The sequence below is a fragment of the Solenopsis invicta genome, chromosome 15 (genome assembly GCF_016802725.1).
Source record: "Solenopsis invicta isolate M01_SB chromosome 15, UNIL_Sinv_3.0, whole genome shotgun sequence".
NCBI classification, from domain to species: Eukaryota; Metazoa; Arthropoda; class Insecta; order Hymenoptera; family Formicidae; genus Solenopsis; species Solenopsis invicta.
Window position 1 is genome coordinate 3,547,189 of NC_052678.1, and position 14,896 is coordinate 3,562,084.

The 14,896-nt window shown below is 33.3% G+C and overlaps 2 protein-coding genes across 5 annotated transcripts; one reads left to right on the forward strand and one right to left on the reverse strand.

Moving 5' to 3' along the window:
* Nucleotides 1–1,382: 1,382 nt before the first annotated feature.
* On the reverse strand, nucleotides 1,383–6,140 carry LOC105194685 (rab GTPase-binding effector protein 1). Of its 2 annotated transcripts, none has more exons than XM_011159775.3 (8): nucleotides 5,725–6,140; nucleotides 5,399–5,506; nucleotides 4,869–5,314; nucleotides 3,557–4,056; nucleotides 3,122–3,403; nucleotides 2,244–2,463; nucleotides 2,015–2,125; nucleotides 1,383–1,923 (listed from the first exon to the last, which is right to left on the reverse strand). In XM_011159775.3, exons 1-8 carry the CDS (start codon nucleotides 5,768–5,770, stop codon nucleotides 1,756–1,758), a joined length of 1,881 nt encoding a protein of 626 aa, XP_011158077.1. In that variant the 5' UTR covers nucleotides 5,771–6,140; the 3' UTR covers nucleotides 1,383–1,755. The 2 variants fall into 2 exon arrangements, with proteins under 2 accessions (XP_011158077.1, XP_011158154.1); XM_011159852.3 differs by having other exon boundaries at nucleotides 4,881–5,314; nucleotides 5,725–5,970.
* Nucleotides 6,141–7,837: 1,697 nt separating this feature from the next.
* LOC105194514 (zinc finger FYVE domain-containing protein 1) lies at nucleotides 7,838–13,861 on the forward strand. Of its 3 annotated transcripts, none has more exons than XM_011159499.3 (7): nucleotides 7,838–8,353; nucleotides 8,534–9,041; nucleotides 9,940–10,206; nucleotides 10,316–10,688; nucleotides 10,934–11,192; nucleotides 11,304–11,757; nucleotides 12,418–13,861. In XM_011159499.3, the coding sequence occupies exons 2-7, from the start codon at nucleotides 8,570–8,572 to the stop codon at nucleotides 12,630–12,632; spliced, it is 2,040 nt and encodes a 679-aa protein (XP_011157801.1). In that variant the 5' UTR covers nucleotides 7,838–8,353; nucleotides 8,534–8,569; the 3' UTR covers nucleotides 12,633–13,861. The 3 variants fall into 3 exon arrangements, with proteins under 3 accessions (XP_011157801.1, XP_011157877.1, XP_011157961.1); XM_011159575.3 differs by lacking the exon at nucleotides 7,838–8,353 and adding an exon at nucleotides 8,367–8,462; XM_011159659.3 differs by lacking the exon at nucleotides 7,838–8,353 and adding an exon at nucleotides 8,397–8,458.
* The last annotated feature ends 1,035 nt before the right edge of the window (nucleotides 13,862–14,896 follow it).

The window sequence follows — 14,896 nt, forward strand, 5'->3', positions numbered from 1 at the left end:
ATCTCGTATAATTCGCGTTGAATTTTACGAGCAACCATTAAAATTATTTCATTATAATCTATTTAGACATTGTAGGATGATTACTGATCAGTAGTGTTCATTACGTTTTTATAAAACCTGAAATTCAATTTTGCATAACAGCGATTTTTACAAATATATATTCTCTATGTAATTTTGAGAAATATGTTAGATATTAATTTTTTAACTTCAGTCTAATTTGAAAACGTTGAATATAGCTTTCAAATAAGTAACTAACTCAACAAGCATAAGCCCACTCTTACAACTTTACAACTTCATAGTGAATGTTGCATAATGCTTACTAACAACAAAGAAATGATTTTAATAAGTTATTTTTTTAATCAAAGAAATTATTTAAAAAAAATTTTTTTTTCCCAAATAAAATATGCTTTATAAAATGTTCATAAAACCTTTTGTGGCACTTATTAGTATGTAAAATCTACAAAGAATCATTAATTTGTGATTTTTTTATAATTACAAGTGTCTTATGACATCTATCTGTTAGTATTGCACGACTCCTTTGCTGTCTCACAAACACATCCTTTTTTCCTCTCTTTAGTAAATTATAATTTATGTTCATTCTATATATCCAATAAACTTCTACTTGTAGAATGATTGATAAAACTAACAAACTGATATTGGTAAGAATTGTGTCGTTAATATTTAGTAAGTTAGGTTAAAAAAAAAAATAGTATTCCATCACCCCCTTCCTTCCTCTATAAAAAACCTATATATTCGCGCGTGCCTTTGGACTGTCCCTAGAAATATTTTAAAATAATGAATGTTTCAAACTCTCACCAATTATTTATAAGTGTTTTTGCAGATTGATGTCACATTCAATCTTAAAAATTCATTTAGGCACTTTGGATAGATATTGAACGCATTAGATGGCATTCATCCATTGTAAACTTGTATAATTTAATAGATAGTAAAGCCTCTCTGAATAAAGTCAGACAATACGAGGGTAGCAGGCGCTCAAAGCGTAGTTGACAATACATAATCTATTTAGCGGTATTGTACAAATTCAAATTGATTTCCTGAAATTTACATCATTTTAAATACATATGCTATCAACTGCGCCTTGAGTTCTTATTGCTCTTGTATTGTCGTTATATTATTATTAATTATATTAAAGCTAGTAATCATAAAACAACAAATAATTGTACAGTCTACTTTTATCAACAATTAAAAGTATCAATCCAATTATTTTTTTATATTAAAGATATAGAAACAAAAAATTTTCTATCAAAACAAGTTAAATGTCTGTTTGTCGATCATAGACTTGCAGAATTCTCGATTAAGAGATCTCTAAGAGATACGTAATTAAATAAAGACAAGATAATGTAATATACATATTCACGGTATTCTGAATAACTCACATACATTCAAAAGCTTTAATCTGTTTAAATTACAGTAACCATTAGGTAGTACATAACTTTATATTTACACGATATCTGTTGTATCACTCCGATTTTCAGGTAATAGGAATCTTATCTAAATCCCATTTTTTATGCTATATCAACATTTCTAACTCTCTCTCTTTCTCACACACACACACACACACTCTCTCTCTCTCTCTCTCTCTCTCTATTTATTTATTTCTACAAACAAAAGAAAATCATCGTTAGTCATCACCTTGATGATCGGTATACTTTTGAGATGTACTAATCAGTACATTACCAGACTGATATTGCACATCTCATAAAACTGTCTTAGAATCCCATAACTTTAGAACATTTAATCAGGTGTATGTGGAGGTTCTTGGCTGAAGTATGGTGCGGTATCTTGCACTAATAAAGTATGACAAACATCACAGACTCTGGATGGTCTTTGTTTCGGTCCACTGTTCACGACGTGTGAGAGGCAAGATTGACAAAATATATGGCCACAGTGACGGCAATGTACCTGCGTGACATTAAGTTCTTTTTTAATTTCACTATATATATATATGTATACGAACTACAGTAATAAAATTTAATTTACTTATTCAATTTACCTTCTTTTTAGTGACTGAAAACATAGTATGACAACTAGGACATTCTTCAACATCCTCTTCATGTTGCCATCGAACTTCACTACCTGCCTGCCTAATCCTTTCCAGTTGTACCTGTGTGATCATTGAATATTACAATTCTACTTATATTCTACTAATATACTACAGTTTTAACAATTTTGAATCAATTTTATATCTCAATAATTAAATTCGTTTATTTTATTTCTATCACCTGTAATGATTGTGATAATCTAACAAAGTCTTTCTGTACTGCCTCACTGGTATCTAATTCTTGTTGCAGACTCATAACTCTTTGTCGTAATTCAGTTATAGCTAAATCTCCATCCTTCTTTTCTTTTTGGATTTCTTGTAGCTGTTTCTCCAACCGATCAAGTTTCTCTTCTCTATCAGCGAGCATGCGATGATCTCTTATATATTTGTCTAATTGCACCCTATAAGTAAATCATGAACAGAATAAAGTTACATGTGAACAGAATAAAGTTACATGTTAACGAGGTAGTTTGATGAGGCTGAGGCTCTACAATATCAAATCTGTCTACATCAAATTAAAAAACTGAAAGCTTCCTAGGTTTCTTGTTTTTTTCTTAATTAACATTCCTAATTAAAATTTTTGTCATAAATACCCGAATTTTGCTTTTGAAACCAGCTGCAAAGAAAATAAAGAAAAATTTGGCTTATGTAACGGCAAATGATCTTATTTTGCTACAATTTCAAGTAAATAACTTTTAAACAAATAAGTGAATCCAAATAAACTTTTGCGCAAATATTTGTTAAAGTTTCATTATATATGTAAAAATTTGATTTAAATTGATTTAATTTGAAATGCTACTTCCTCGTCATATTTATAAATAAATACTAAAACGCGAAACACGATCTTACATAAGTACCAAGAGCAAACAAAGAATTAAATAACTTTTAAACCAATAAGAGAATTGTGCTCAAATTTTACTCAAACGTAATAATAGAACGATCTATCAATTTTAGAAATTGTTGACAATACCTTGATGTAATAAGTACATTCATAAGGAATCATAATATTAAGGTGCACATTTTTTTTTAGCCATCTAGCCAATATATGTAGTCGCTCACCTCAAGCCGCTTATTTCATTTTTTAACACAGCATTATCCTGTTCCTTAACCCTATTTTCTTGCTCCATTTGTTCTCTCAGTAAAGTAACCTCGTATCGCAGCGTCTCTTCCTTCTCCTGTGCAACTTCTTGTGCTACTTTGGCTGTAATTAAATCCTCGCGCACCTTTAAAAGACTCATATGTAATTCTTCAACAGTGTTCGGCATGTTGATGCTCTCACTTTGAAGCTGCTGCGAATGCTTGCTATGTTTACCCACAAGATTTTCATTCTCCATCTGAAGTCTGCAAGTATATCGCTGGATTTTAAATAAAGCTTTATCAATAATATACTATAGCAATATCATTTATCTCTTTATTAGATAATTTAACTTCGCATGTATATGATATCTATTAAAAGTGAATTTATCAAATTTATTAAAAAATGAATTGTCTTACGCTGTCAGATGTCTCTGTACTTCTTCCCTGCCTCGTGTCAATTTACAAAGTTCCTCCGAGACACTCCTTTGAATTTGTTCAAAAGTTTTCTTTAACTCTAATAAATTTTGCTGCGCCGTCTGCGAGGTAACAGTGAGCTCTGCAACTTTGATTTTATGCTCTTCCTTCTTCTCATTCCACTTTTCCTCCATCTCCTTTCGAAATTCAACTTCCTTAGCTAGATCCTCCCTTTGAGCATGCAGCATACGTTGTGAATCCAACAACTGCTTCTCCAAGTCCTTGGCAGTCGCTTCTACTTTGACTAATTGTGCTTCGTAGTTCGCACACATATCACACGACGGCTCGAAGGAACCGGGTTCCTGTTGTTGCCGTCTCTTTAACAGAACTTCTTTACATTTTTGTAATTCGTCGTCGGTTGACCTAAGTTTCTCTTTTAAAGCTTTTATTTCCTCCTCGAGCGGAACAACCAACGAACGTAAAACTTCCGCGTCTTCTTGCGCCTATAAAACAACACAGCTTTTATCTACGTCGCGATAAATGTTGCAAATGTTATTGCTGTAAGACAAGCGTTGATCTTAAAGCGTCTAAAGAGATATTAGTATTGTTAAACGTATTATGAAAAACATATAAGTACCTGAGTAAAGCCCATTTAATTTATTATATTTTAATATAATGAATTTTATTTTAATTAACTCTATTTTTAAAAATTTTATTAAACAAAGTTTATGAAAAAAGAGTTAGATAAAAACTAGTTAAAAAATTAAAAATTTAATAATAAGATTAATTTTTAACTTAGTTAATTTTAAACAATTTAACTTTTAATTTTAGCTTTAAGTTAGTTTTTAAACATAAACTTGGATTTATTAAATTTTTCCCAAGTTAAAAATATATCTATGTACAAAAAAATGTTTTTTAAATTGAAAAAACATTTCTTTGTTCTTTTATATAAATTTAATTTGTAAATAAAATATAAAAATTTTATTTGATAATTCATATTATAATTATTTTTAATAAACTAACTTTAAAAGCTTACAAATTCCCAATTTATATGAATAATGCTTTTCAAAATTAACTTTTAATTTAATTTAATATTAATGTAACTTTTAATTGAGTTAGTTTTTTGTTCATGTTACTTTTTAACACATAACAAAATTAATTTTATAATATATTTTATTAACTTTAATTTAGTTCAAAAAATATATTACCAACCCTGATAAAAAATAAATTAAGAGGGCCTTAGTCAGCGTTTGTACATTACAAATTTGATTGGACACAAAGAGTTAATGCTTCATGCAATTTTAGATTTACGTACATATTTTTTTACCTTCCTCATGCTCTCTTCTAAATTGTCAGGACCTAGCGACAAAGAGTCCGCGCCTAATTGGGAAACCACTTTTCTAGCTAATGTCTTAGTTACAGTAGACAACGAGATTTGCGGCCCGTCCGTTGGCGGATCGCGCGGCAACTGCGTTTTCAGCAACGCGTTCTCGTCTTGAAGCCTTGAAAGAACAGATTGCAATTTGGACACCTCGCTGATGAGCTGCTTCCTCGAGCAGGAGGATTCCTCCACTGTTTCGTGTATGACCTGTTGCAACGTCGCTATTTCCTCCTGGGCCTTCCTCTTCTCCATCATTATATCATTTTGTATCTTAAGATCTGCAACAACTAATTGGCTCTTAGCCTCGTCCAATTCGTTCTTTAGTCTTAGATTTTCCTTCTGCAGGCCCATATTTTCCTCCAGTCTCCGCTTCAATTCCTCTGCAAAAGAAATTGATTCCTGGATTCAGTTTAACCGCCAAAGAGTTAATCGCACCAGGGTTTAAGTTTACTCATGTTACGTACCTTCCTTTTGAAGGAACAATTCCTTCATCTTGGCCCTTTGTACATTAAACTCCTCTCGCATCTTAACGTTCTCTGACTCCAATCGGCTGATCCTCGCTTGTGGATCCTCTGAATTGTAACAGACACTCTTAATGAAGTTAAATCGCATCGTGAAGAGGAATCTCCACGTTAACAGACAGACAACGACGAACAAGCGGAGTAAAATGCGCTTTCCTAACCGATGCGTTTAAACATCAAGTTTTCGCATCTTTTCTTTCTCTACCTATCTCTCTCTTACACACATACACTACAAAGACCTAGGCAAGAATTACTGCTCAATAACGTACCGTTTCCGTTCGCTCTGACCGTCTGATCGTCCTGGTTCTCCATCATTCGATTATTTAGCGCGGACAAGGACGACAACTTTGCCGGGGTGGGTCACTGCCACGGACACAGATTCGGAGAGCATATCTCGGAGCTCATCCGAGTCTCGTGGCCGCTTCTCGACGACGACGACGACGATAACGACGACGACGACGATAACGACGACGACGACGACGATGATGACGATGACGGCATGCCGACAGGCCAGTGATGTCACTGGCTCATAGCGACTCCAGCGAAACCTGGTCCTGGTGAAACGGAGCACTCGAGAATGAAGATCACGGACAGTCACGGATTTCACAGAAGCGAGCTCGAGAACCGGGATCGACTTTGCTCGACCAGCGATTTTATTCAATTTTGCTGATTGATGCGTCCACCACTTATATATAATTAGTAAGACCTGGTAAGACCTGCTCCTCCCGGCTGCACCTTCCGCGTTCGAAATCATTCACGATTTTCCATCTCTATCTGTCCCTTGGAGAATGTTGTACATCTGTCTTCCTCTTGGAGTGTAGAAAGTGCAAGAAAGTATAACCGGAGCGGTGCGCCTCAGTCGATTACTATCGACACTCTCGATCGTTCGAATCGATACTCTACTCTCGATATACAGGATATTGAAAAATTACGCGGAGCGTACTGCACAGTGTTCAAAAGTCTCGAAAAACTGGAAAAAATCTCAAAAACTTTACCGATACACGCGAAATTTGGTACACAAGAGTTATTGGGATCGCTGACTTTGAATGTAAAATCAAAATTTTGAAAAACAAATGGGCGGATCCAATATGGCGACATGATGCAGTAAAAATTTTTAAGGTCGGTATTCATAGCCGATTTTTATATTTAAGACCGTCTTGAGCATTGTCTTAAAATATCATCAACCAACTAGAGAGCCGTATTATCATTTTAAGACATAAATTATCATTTTAAGATTATCTTAAAATAATTAATACTATAAATACCTGTCTAAATCAATATTATATTCAATATTATACTAAGATAATTGGTATTTTCAGATAATAGACCTAGTGAAAAAAATTCTCATACTTTCACATAATAATATTTTTAAAAATTTTTTGTATTTTAATTTAAATTTATGAAAATTTTTGAAAAAATGCCTCAAACTTCTGATTAACGTCTGATTTTATAAGTTTTCTTCAGAAATAAGTAGAAAAGCTTAAAAATCTTAGAATATCTAATGTCAATAAATCAAGTTCGTGAAAGTAATTATAATCTACAATAATGAAAAAACAAGGCCAATTAAAGTTTGAAATGGTCGAATTTTTTACCTATTAAATTTTGAAACTTCCATAGTTTAAATAAATAGATACTACACATTTGACGTAAATCTTAAGATATTTCAGAATTTACATATATAAAGAATTCCAGAAAGAATGCAGCTTCGAAAGTGTTCCAATTAGTATAAAAAGTCGGAGAAATTTTTTAAAAAGTTATAAAATTCTATAGAAATGTTAAAAAATTACATAAAAATTCTAAGAAAAATTTTTATTGCAAAGAATTTTATCTCGGCTCGATTCCTCGATGTCGGCAAAAAATATCACCTGTTGAATAATCGAACGAAAAAAATAAGTATCATCTATAAGAGCAGATCTAAATTTCGATTCTCGCTCGAATTGTAGAGATTCATTCGAGTGTCCCGAATTCGCAAATAAAAATAATATAACAAGAAAGTTCTCGAAAATTTAAGTAAAACAGTTATCGATAAATTTTTATTTTAAACAATATTTTTTTTCTCAGACATATAAAAAGTTGATCTCGCCATTTTAAATTAAATTTAAAAACAGCCAACTTTAAAGTTGAACGTACTGATTTCCTTGTCCATTATCTACAAATAATAATTTAAAATTACTTGTACGAAACGTGATATTAATTTTTTAATTAAAATAATTAAAAAATCAGATTATAGAACGATCAGTTTTAAATTCTGCAGGTGATCTATAACTTATAAATTTAATCGGCCAATTAATTTAAACAGGAAATGCGTTTAAACTCACGGCCGAGAAAAAAAATTCGCGCGCAAGCAGCGAGAAAAATTTCCCTATGCAAATCCGCGAACACCCTGTATGTACATCGTGTTCTAAACAATGCGCTTTTTCATCAACAACAAAAAAGTCACGAGTCGTTCAAATCACAAATTGTCACGAGGCGAGTCGAGGCGGGTCGCCCGTTGCAAAAACGGAAGCTCCAGTGATTCGCAACAGTGTCGCGTACAAACGTTAAAATTGTCTCGGTTGAAAAGCGCGTGCAACGATCCCGATCGACGTGCTCCCTCTCGAACGCGTGACGAGCGAGAAATCGCAAACCGTTGGTGATCGGAGGCAAACGTCCCGGCGCAGATTAACTGTCAACAGTGTCATCAGTGTCATCGAGCCGCGGTAGCCACCGGGTGACGTATGACTCCGAGTTAGTACGCAGACAATTTGCGGCTGGCAACCGAGCCCGCAATGGCGATGTAATCGTCGCGCGTCGATTCTCCTGAGTCACGGTTTGCTCCCGCGAGCTCGGGTCTCGTTGGGTCTCGTTCTCGATTAAGCGCACGCCGAGCCACCGTCGTGGTTGGAAGTGGGAGAGGAGGTAGGTATCGTCATTCTCCCTTGTGTTGTTCCCGCGTATTTACGCAGTAGTTGCGCGCGATGTTGTCGTGGACGCCGTCGGTCCAGTGCCGATCTGTGATTGCCCGTCGGTGATTGCCGCAACGTCGAGCATGTCACCCCGGACGACAGAGATTTGAGTGTTGATCTGTTTTTCTTCAAGGTAACGACCACGCCGCCGCGCGGTTCGACGAGCGCCATGAGCACACTGTGGAAACCCTGGCCGGAAACCTTGAAGGCGGAATCGACGGGACCGGCGATCATGAAGAGTCTGGACAGCTGTCTGGACCACGACTTTGACGACCTACCCGAGTTCGCTCCGTTCAATCCGTTTACCATGAAGAAGAATTCTCTGGTAACCTCCTGCACCAAGTGCCATAACAACAACAACAAGAGTTTCCTGCTGCTCGACGAGCAGGAGATTTTGCAGGTTTCCGATGTGGAGGAGTTTGTGAGAAAGTTGAACTGCACGGACAACGACACAAAAGTCAAAGTCGTATCGATATTTGGTAATACGGGTGATGGCAAGAGCCACACCATGAACCAGGTGTTTTTCAGGGGCGAGGAGGTATTTCAAACGTCGAACGAACAAAATTGTTGTACGTTGGGCGTCTGGGTGGCGTTCGATCCAATTCTCAATGTTGTTTGTTTGGATACGGAAGGTTTACAAGGTATAATATGCTTTGTGTTATTATTCTCTAAAATTAATCCTCCGAATAAATATGTGGGTCAAAAAAAGCTTGTAACTGTAAAACTAGCAACGTTCATCTAAAATAAAATATTTAATGAACAATATTTATCAAAATGAATATAAAATCAACTACAGTTTAAATAAATGTTTCAGGAATGATGAATAAAATGGGACGATTTTGACCTCCAAAGTGAAAAATATAAATACAGTATATTTTCTTTTAGTTCTTAACTTGCTGAATCTGATTCTGACCTTTACAAAATTTTTATTTATCAGGAAAGTATTAAAATCAATACATACACTGCCAAGTTAGTATGATGTACTTTGTTATAGTTTTTGTCACTAATTTTTTTTCTAAAAATTTGTGAATTACAAATCAAGAAAATTTTGATGTGTATGGCATATTTATTGTTAATGAATTATTAAGAAAACATGATGAAAAAAACAAGTTTATCTGAAAAAGAAAAATGAGATTTAAATTTTAAAGTAGTTTCTCAAAAATTTTTCCTAACTACCAATAAAGTCCCATGAAAATCTATGATTTTCAAGGATTTAATTCAGGATTTAATTACACAGGATTAGATATATTTTTATTATATTTTTTAAACTAAATTAAGTTAAAGTTAATAGCTTATAAAATTACGTTAAAAGTTACATGAACAAAAATTAAAGTCAATTAAAAGTTATCTTTGGAGACCAAAATCAGACCGTTTTATTTATCTTTTTGAATGTTCTTTTTTTAAAGTACTTTAAAGGTAAGGAAAATAACAACGTCAAAACAGACCCAAGCGCTCATGAAAAAGTATTAAAAAAAACCATGTTTACTCAAGTATTGATTGTTCATGCCAAATTCTACAAGTTTGCATCGTTTATTGTAGGTGTTACAAATTCTGAGAACGATCGGATGAGATTGTTACTCAAGGTACTCGCGATCTCCGACATCGTGGTTTACGGAATCCATTCTGAAAGGCTGAACAGGGACATGTTCACATTTTTTGGTACCGCGTCATGTGCTTACAGTCATCACTTGAAAGCTGCCTTACAAGCGATAGGACAGAAGGAGGGAAACTCTACCTCGTTGAGCAAGCTCGGACCAAGTGTCATAGTGCTGCATGAAACCAGACACACCAAACCTTTGATCAACAGTACATATTGCTACTCTCTCAGAATGACAGTAATTTCAAACTGAGAACTTTATTATACGACTGATAATCGCCTCACCGTTCGCGACGTGATTGATTGATTCTTTTACAGACGGATCGGAAAGCGCGGAAGACATCCTGAGAGAAAGATTCAACCAAATGAACCAGAAGATTGATGCTTTTAACTCTATTAAATACATCGGTTTGCAAACGGTGAATGATATAACGGATTACGAACAATTGCGATCCGCTATTATGAACGAATTGGCCAACACGACGGTTCGTTCAGCTAGAAAACCCCACCTGGTATACAACATACTTAAGAACCTGAACGACCAGTTATCTAGCGAGACAGAGAGCGTTTCCAATACTTTATTCCCGGATCAGTATTTTACTTGTCCCGTCAAATGTCTGAGCTGTGAGAATGGCTGTAATAACAGTATGGGACATCTTCGTGATGGAAAACCACACAGTAGCAATACCAGGTTGATAGTTTTAGTTTTTTAACAAATAGTACAAAACTCGATCAAGTCTAATAAGATAAAAGTGTAATTATTACTGCATAATTTAAATGATAAAACTTCAAATTTATTAAACACAAAAATAATTTAAAGACGAACGTTTCTGCTCACTTTGAAGTTATCCTCAGCATAACATATAGTTTTTTTTTTATATGTTGCTTTAATCATGTAACTATTTCCTTTGACTGATGGCATTTGTGTTGCAATAGGTGCAAGTTCCAATGTCAATATGAAAATTCAATATACATATGCAAAAAGTGTTACAAGAATGGAAACGAAGTTGAGGTGAATAGGCGATACTATGAGGAAAATCAGAATAGCTGGATTAGTTTCGCTAAAAATGCCTGGTCAGGATATGTCATAGAATGCCCGCATTGTGGAGAGATCTACAAAAGTAGACAGTATTGGTACGGCAATAATGCAGAGGACATCGCCATACGCAAGAAGATCACGCACGTGTGGAATTCAGTAAGTATTCCATCGAAAGGTGAAAAGCTTTTCTCATCCTCAACACATTTTCTTCTATATAATTCTCTTTTTTGATCATTAAGTAATTTCAACATCCGTATTCCCTTTCAGTCGAACCGTTCTATAGCTCCTCAGAATACAGCACAACGGGTTATCGACAGCGTTTCGTACATCACTGAGGCCGTAACGAATGTTTCTCTGCAGCCGACGAAAGCGCTAAAAGCCTGGGCCGCGGATCAGGTGGCGCCGTCCTATTGGCGATCGAACAACGAGATAAAACAATGTCATCAGTGCAAAATCTCATTTAGCCCGACAGACGACAAGCACCATTGCCGCGATTGCGGAGAAGGTTTTTGCACGCAGTGCTCGTCAAAAACAAAATGCGTACCTAATAGAAATTGGTATTCGCCGGTTCGGGTTTGCGACGCGTGCTATGAGAAGGAGACAAACGGTTCCAGTGACGACTCTCTCGAACCTCCTGTCGAGGACGTCGGCGTGCGAAAAGTGACGGAGCATGTGGTGTCGACACTTAGTGCTGTTGGAACAGTTTTCAATTATTCTAAATGTGAGTATAAGCATTGCACTAATGGCAGTGTTGCGTTTAGATAATTTAAAATGATAAAGATAATTGACATGTAAATTGTCTTTATTTTGGATTAGATAAAAATAATTTAATATTGAATTTATGTAGAAAAAAAAAGAAAAAATTATTTACCGTTTTATCTAGATAATTTTACGACAATATCGCTGTTGAGCAAAATAATTTAGAATACAAAATATTTTTATTTATAAATCTTTATTTCTTAAAAACAAAAATTCTTTAAATTCAATAAATTTGATAAAAAAAGTTTTTCTTTTTTATTTGGATTAATACTGAAATAAAAATCAAAGTTTAAAGATATAGATAGATCTGTGCAATTTGTTTTACTTAAAAAAATTTTTCTGTTAGAATAAATAAATAACGAGGTTGAAGTTGAAAGAGAAAGAGAAAGAGAGAGATGGGACATAATACTTTATATTCGTGCACATTTGAAAAAATAACACTTTTATCTAAAATAAAAATAGAGATAATATACTTTCTAATAATCTAGGTAAAAATAAAATAATTCATTTTTTTATCTAGATATTTTTATATGGATAACGGCAAACACTAATGATTATGGTTATTTATATCACAGAATCGTGTAATTCTTGGATAAACTATGAATTTTTTCCATTGGCACAGCATTCATAAAGGATTCTGTTCGACCATCTTATTGGATACCGGATTCGGAAGTGGTTAGCTGTTGCGTTTGCGAACGGAAGTTCTCCGACATGCTTCCTCTACATCATTGTAGAGCTTGCGGACGTGGGGTGTGTCAGGAATGCTCGCAACATCGTAAGCCTGTACCTCATCGGGGATGGGATCATCCCGTTAGAGTATGCAACGCCTGCGTTTGAAGTCGTTTGCCGGCGTACATCAAGGGAAATAGAATTCAATAACATTGATCTTGGTAAAAGAAGATATTCACTTGAAACGAAACAAATCTCATTTCTTTCACGTTGCTTTTGTAAGATAAGTAGACGTTATACTTGACTGTGAGTATAGAATATCATAGATTTGTACGGCCAAATTCCGTAGTTGACTGACGTAGTTTTTTGGACGGACTTTTTATTGTAATTCAAATTTTAACTTTTAAATTCTAAATAAAATTTTTCAGTTTGATATTTTTTTACTTCCCACAATTTTTCTATTTTTATCTCTAACGATGTAAATGACAAACGCAGCTTTATGATGAAAAATTTCTGAAAATGCAAATTTATTATTTATGTATTTTCAATATTAAATTATATAAATAATGTTTTATTTATATATTTAATATCTGTATATAATATTGAATGAGAATTTAAAAAAATTTTTTTTTTTAATTTGAATTTGAAAACAAGAAAATTAAATATTTTTTAAGTAATTAAGTGATTAAGTAATAAGATAAACGTTCGAGGATATATGTCTGCAATATATCCATTAGGACGTTTACCTTATATACATTTGTAAATTTTAAATTGTTAGAAAGTCAAACAAAAGTTTGTCTGAAAGCTGTCCCTTGCTTAACTCGGTTTTTATAATTAGGAGATAATTTTATAAACATATAGATGTACATAAATGTATGAATGTGCCATAATTATGGTTTTTTTTTTTTTTAAAGCAACTTCCCGAAGTGTATTAAAGACATATGATCATTTTTGTTTGAAAGCAATTTTTGAAAGTGTATTAAAAACATATGCTAACTTTAATATACAATTTTATATCTCTGAAAAATGTAGATCAAGATTACGCTTAAAGATTGTTCGACGGAAAGCAGGTTAAAGATTTATGTTACCGATAGTCCCGTATGTAATGCACGTTAGCGATTTGTACATATGTATAATGTTGTGATCTTCTGGTATCAGTGATTGATAGTTGTATGAAAGAGAATCATTTACAAGAAATGTAAATCTCGTGGCTGTGACAATTGTTAAACTGGCATAGTATTTGAAGACGCGTATTCGCAAGGCAGCGGATACGCGATAGCGCGTCTTCAAAAGTGGGAATTGTTACTTTTATTTTAAATAAATTGAAATGAATACCTTTATTTTGTCCTGTACATTACGAGCTGCTTTAAATAAAGATCGAATTCTTAAAAAGTAAATCACTACCTTATTTCATTTTTTTTTTAAATTAAAGGCGTCAATCATTTTCAGAAGCGTTTCTATATTCACATAACTTCCTATCTTTACCATCCCGAATAAAGGATGCTTCTAAATAATTATAAATTTACTTTTTTTTTCGCTGTATACTATTCTTGTTTAAAATAACCGATAGAAAAATGATTTAGTAACAGATTTAAATTTTATTGAAATTTTATAATAAATTTATTGTTTTATTCAACCCATTTGAGCTGTAGAGAAATTTATATATTTCTATCATATCCTAACAATATCTTACTGAAGGACATTTTGGCTTTACAATATCAGCTAAAAGTTGTCGAAATTAGAAAATTGCCAGCTTTATTTTTTTTTCTTAACGACAAACAGTTTTGGTCATAAATATCCGATTTTTAGCTCTGAAACAGTTGCAAAAAAGAAAATCATGAAAAATTTTACTTATAACTTATGCAGGGAAAATGATATTTTGCTACAGTTTTAGGTGAATAACTTTTAGATGAGTAAGTGGATCTAAATTAATTTTTGCCCGAATATTTATTCAAATTTTATTAGTATATGTAATAATTTTGAACTTAATTGGTAATGTTACTTCACCATCATTTGGAAAACGCGATTTTACATAAGAATTAAGAATAAACAAAAAATTAAATAACTTTTAAAACAATAAGAGAATTCTGCTCAAATTTTACATAAATACTCAAACATAATATATATAACGGAACAATCTATGAAACTTTTATAATATTTTTGGTTTTTGTTGATTAGTGTTTCCTGTTGTAAATATGTATAAAGTTATCTAAATAATCATCTAGATAAAGAAATAGCTTTATCTGGATTATCACAATGTATATTACTTTCATCTGTATCTTAAATAAAAGAAATATTGTCTTTTAAATTATTTAAGATAATGCAAACAGTAATGAGAATGAAGTATTGTTCTTAGTCTCAACGTCCAAATTACTATTTATTCTAACAGAATAATTTTTCTAATTACTATCTTAATAGAGTTGCGTTCCGAA